A 5354-nucleotide genomic window follows, 5' to 3' on the forward strand; every position below is an offset into this window, starting at 1 on the left:
TGCAAATCGGATACTAGATATCTGAAACGTTTGGAGGGGGTGTCATTTTCTTTCCCTTCTCAAAACCCAGAACGCAAGAAGCGGAATGTCGGCAATAGATTTTGCAGTATAGCAGACCCCATGGCCAGATTAATCCATCCAAAATCAACAAAAATACCTGTCTGCTCCAAGCTAAGCTTGCTACTAGCTATTATTGATGGCTAATACAGCTAACGTATTATTACTGTTACTTTTACCCGCACAATGCGCTGATTTCTTCCTTCATGTTTTGGTGTTTTCCGGCTACTTCCTGGATAGTTCTGAAATGCTTGACGGGCATAGCAACAGTAACTAAGGGGGGCGGGACTTTGCGAAAGGTCAATAGGATAACAAAAGGTTTCATTTACAGTTTGGAATACCTAATGTAAGCAGGTTGAATTCTGTTTTATCTGGACTAGGAATCTTGCTTCAGAGACAACAAGGCCAATAAAGCTCCAAAGTTATTAATCAGTGATATGTCACAAATAAATAAAATGAGTTGTTTTGGGTCTTGAGCCAAGACATTTTTAAAGCAGTGATTCTCAACCCCATTAACTTTTGCAGATCCATAACCGCTATGAAGGCAAAGACATTTCCAACCACAAGAGGAACCTGGTGATTGCCGGTGGAGTGACCCTCTCCGTCATTGTGTCTCCAGTGGTAGCAGCGGTCACTGTTGGTCAGTCTTTATTCCAATCTCTTCCACGTCAGTTCTTTTTGGTATTTCTCTTTCTGTCTCTCCCTCTCTCCTTTCGCTTTAATTTTTCATTTCTTTATATTCCTGCGTTTCCTTTCTCTCTCTTCACCCCTGTCTTGTTTCCCCTCTAGCAGGGATGAATGAGTGACTGGCAGATATCTCAAGTTCTCTATTGATTTACCCTTGTTTGACTTTGTGGGTGGTTGAGATTTCTTTTTGTTTGATTTTACAGTTCAGATTATTTAAAACTGTGTGTTTTGAAAGTGGACTGGGTTTCTCGTGACCTGTTTAGAGGTGAGGAAGTTGAGGGAGAGTTCAAATATTGTTTTTTTCTGTTTGGAGGCACAGTGGCCTCTGCTGGTTTCCTCAGCGCTTTGCTTTGTCTTGACTCTGGTCTGTATCTCTTGTCTGCCTTTATATATATATATATATGTGTGTGTGTGTGTGTGTGTGTGTTTTATCACCTTGCAGGCATTGGAGTGCCCATCATGCTGGCTTATGTGTATGGCGTGGTGCCCATCTCGCTGTGCCGCAGTGGGGGCTGTGGCGTCTCTGCTGGGAATGGCAAAGGTGTTCGCATTGAGTTTGATGATGAGAATGACATGAACCCTGGGAGTGGGGCCGCTGTAACAGGTAACCTTCCCAAAGGCCACTGGAATCAACTAACCATGCTGATGTCAAAAATAACCTTGTGTGTTCATGCCCAACTTGGCTAATGTCTGCTTTTTGCTGACTTGGTAAAGTAGTCCCTCTGTCTACATTAAATCTACTGTTGGTCGAGGGTAGTTGGCATGTGTTGTCTCACAGTTGTGTATTAAGTTTAACTTTGTTTCTCCTGTCAGATGATCAGTGCTGATTCGAGAAATGGCTCAGAAATGATTTTCATTTTAGATGCAAGAATCAATTTTTGGCTATTAATTTTGTATTAAAAGAAAATGTTTTTGTGATCCAAAGACACCACTTCAGTGGCAGATACAAGAAACAACCCAAGTATAGGGGAGGGAAGCGTAGGGGGTCTGACTGGCAGCCTTAGTGCCAGTGGCAGCCACATGGACCGACTTGGGGCCATCAGGGACAACCTGAGTGAGACAGCCTCCACTATGGCCTTGGCTGGAGCCAGCATCACCGGCAGCCTCTCTGGTGCCATGGTCAACTACCTTAACAGGTACAGGGACAGTCTCATTCAAATGCTTTTTCCTTTGTCCTTTCCCAGTTATTTCTGTTATGCTGATCCTCTTCCTGTATTTTCAGGTTGGAGGTGCAGGCCGATGTGCAGAAGGAGGGTTGTAGCCTGAGCGGGGAGTCTGGTACTGTCAGCCTGGGGACAATCAGTGACAATGCTAGTACCAAAGCAATGGCTGGATCTATACTCAATGCCTACATACCCCTTGACAGGTAAATGTTGGCACACCTAGATAGAAATGGGTCTGTATTAACCGTAAGTTTGTGTGGTTCTATGTAATGTAGCCTGTAGCTGTATACAAAAGCTCATCATGCCACAGACATGAACACTTAGATCAGATTAGGTAGAAAAATATTCTTCTCATTCCTCCTATTATGTGTTCTCTGTGCTCCAGAGAAGGGAACAGTATGGAGGTGCAGGTGGACATCGAGTCTAAACCCAGCAAATTACGTCACCACAGTGGCAGCAGCAGCATGGATGATGGCAGTCATGTTGGGCGCTGTGGCTGGACCTGCCCCTCTGCTGGCTGCACCTCCTCAGAGGGCAAAGGAACAGCTGCCAAGTGGGCCAAGGAGCCCTCCTGCTCCTCCTCTTCTGGGTCAGGGGGGAAGAAGAGCAAAGGTAAATTGCGCAAGAAAGGCGGCGGAGGCACCAAGATCAACGAGACACGGGAGGACATGGACGCTCAACTGCTAGAGCAGCGCAGCACCAACTCCTCCGAGTTTGACTCCCCATCGCTGAGCGGCAGCCTGCCATCTGTGGCTGACTCCCACTCCAGCCACTTCTCTGAGTTCAGCTGCTCTGACCTGGAGAGCATGAAGACATCCTGTAGCCACGGCTCTGGTGGAGGCGACTACCACACACGCTTCGCCACCGTCAGCCCTCTGCCTGAGGTGGAGAACGATCGCCTGGAGAATGGCCCCACATCATCATCTTCTTCCCAGGGACAAGGGCCTGCGATCACCCCCCACTCCCCCATCTCCACCAGTTCCTCCCTGGGCCACGGCTCAGAGCTCGCCCCTCTGTGCTTCAGTGCGGAGGAGAATGTCAACCTGGTGTGCCCTGCCGAACTGGACTCTCACAGCACCTCTGGAGAACTACTTAAAGAAACCAACAATAACAACCACCATCGCCACCCACCACAGCATCATACCCCCACCCAGCAGCAGCAGCAGCAGCCCAAGAACTCCTGCATACAGACTGAAATCTAATACCTTAAGTGCTGTAGATACACCATATTTTTAGTTAACATCTTATTCCCCCACCAATCTAACCCCTATAGCTTAGAGAGTTAAAACTGCATTTTGTCAGGCGTTCCCTTCTGAAGGAACACAGTGTTGTAGGATGTATGTCCTTCAAAGAATAAAAAATGAGGTGTTCACTGACTGTTGAGAGATTTGTTTGAAGTGTTGAATCTTTGTTACCTTTTTTTAAAAAATCGGCGTCATCGTGAGAAATAAGATTGTGAACGCTGGTGTTTTCTCCCTGTGTAACCCTCAGACTGCTATCCTCTTAGTTTAAACACTTCATTGGTAGTTCAATGCTCCTCAGCCACTCAATGTAAGGCAACCCATTGGATTGGTTGCTGTCATTTTGATCTGTGTAGGTAAGCATATTAAAACCACTGTGCTGGATTTTCCAGCTTTTTATTTGGCTTTTCACCCCAGATGCAACACCATACATGAATCAAAAAGTTACAGCTTTATGTTACCAAAAATGAACTAAAAATAGGGACCAGGCAATATGAGTCACCTTTTTATTTTTTTCCATACTGAATTTGTTATAGAGAGAGGAGCACCTCTTTTCTATATTTATTTGATTACTTTTTTTGGAACCCTCTGGTCTTGAAATATTGGGCTTGGACTCTGCTTCCAAGATAAATTTTGGCATCAAAATCCTCTCATCAGTTTTTTTGTTTTTATTTCCATAACATCATTGAGGGTCTCTTAAGGTGGAAGCACCACCCAGCCTGAGCCCTGCTTTGGGAGATAGTGCTTGACCTCTCTGTGGCGACTTTCTAACAGCTGAGTTCAGATGTGCGGCACAAACGGTCTGAAACAAAACACTATGTGCTAACCTATGTAAGTGCTGTAATGCCTTTGAAAAACTCGGGGCTGGCTCTATTTGGTGGTTGATTTTGGGAGGACGTGTCAGGAGGGTAAGAACAGGAAGAAAAGTGTCTGAATTTCGATGGCTGCTCTCTGGCAGAGATACAGAGAAAAGTCTCTGGAAGGCCACGGTTTACCTTATTGAGATGATGCTGAAAGTCATGATGATAAAATTACCAGTGGGTTGGTCAATTCTGTGACATTGTGTAAAGAAAATATTTTGTCCTGTTTAAAGGTGATGTATTCAGGCTGATGGTCTTGACTCATTGGGTTAGAGAGATCTGATATCTATGTTTGTTAACTCATGGTGCCTTCAAAAACTGTTTTGTTCTCCGTCTCTGTCTTTCTCCACTGTGTCTTCAAGACTTAAAAAAAATCAACTATTAGTCTATAGATTTCAGAATGTCTGTCTATGTAGGGGAGGGATGCTGTTAGGGTGTTCATACACGTACAGTACATACTGTGGTAGACATGCTAAATGAAGACTTTTCAATTGCCTACCAAAGACAGCACTCAGGCTCTTGTTAAATCTTACTCCTTATACCTTTGATGTCTGTTTTTCACCTGTAGGCACAGTATGGTGCATTCTTTTTACACCATAGGGATGAATAAAGACAAGACCCAGGTATATACACACACATACAGACTGCTGTTTTGTACATGCTTTAAATATGCTACGCAAATAACCGAGGCCGTGGACTTGGCCCAAGGCACCTGCACTGTTAACTGTATTTCGTATTACATTAATGTACTGCAATGCACAAAGTTAATGAGGACTCGGCTTTTTTTTTTTTAAATGAGTCCCTTACCCTTTTGATTTGTCCTGTGATTCTTGTTTGTCTCGTTAATTGGTGCTGCTGAGCAGACCTGAAGTCAGATTCCTTTTCAAGTGCTCTAGATTATTTCCGAGTGTTTACTCGAGTCTGTCTTGAGTGCTCAGTAGACTTGGCTGTTCATTTTTAAGACCATTCAGTTGTCTCCGTTTGAACTTCTACCTGGTAGTTTAGAATAGGACTTTGACCCAGGTCTGATGCCCAATGATCACGCGGTTCAGTTTAGTGAAGGCTACATGCTGCAGTCCCTTTCACATGAAACCCACTTTGGTTCTTATTTACAGGTTCTGTTTCTCTCATTCCTGTCTCTTGATTCTGATTTGAACACTAGTGCCAGATATAATTTGTAATTTGTGCAGAATGGCATAAGGTATTTGTATATTTGTTCGCTAATTTGCTTTACTATATGCGTTCAAATGCATATCTGAAAAACATTAAATAAAAAAGTAACATTTTGTTGTCCTGACTTGTCTTTTCAATTATGCATCACACCAAAAAACAAAAATCCTCCACGA

The 5354-nt window shown here is 44.0% G+C and overlaps 1 protein-coding gene across 1 annotated transcript in view; it reads left to right on the forward strand.

Annotated features, from left to right (window-relative positions):
• The window catches only part of LOC130117525 (E3 ubiquitin-protein ligase RNF19A-like), a 93872-nt gene extending 88522 nt beyond the window's left edge, over positions 1-5350 (forward strand). Inside the window, exons 6-10 of the mRNA XM_056285618.1 lie at positions 583-697; positions 1187-1348; positions 1670-1880; positions 1967-2110; positions 2293-5350. Coding sequence (XP_056141593.1) covers positions 583-697; positions 1187-1348; positions 1670-1880; positions 1967-2110; positions 2293-3109 — 1449 coding nt within the window. The 3' untranslated portion in view covers positions 3110-5350. The remainder of the gene's footprint in view (positions 1-582; positions 698-1186; positions 1349-1669; positions 1881-1966; positions 2111-2292) is intronic.
• The last annotated feature ends 4 nt before the right edge of the window (positions 5351-5354 follow it).

This window comes from Lampris incognitus, chromosome 9 (genome assembly GCF_029633865.1).
Source record: "Lampris incognitus isolate fLamInc1 chromosome 9, fLamInc1.hap2, whole genome shotgun sequence".
Lineage (NCBI taxonomy): Eukaryota > Metazoa > Chordata > Actinopteri > Lampriformes > Lampridae > Lampris > Lampris incognitus.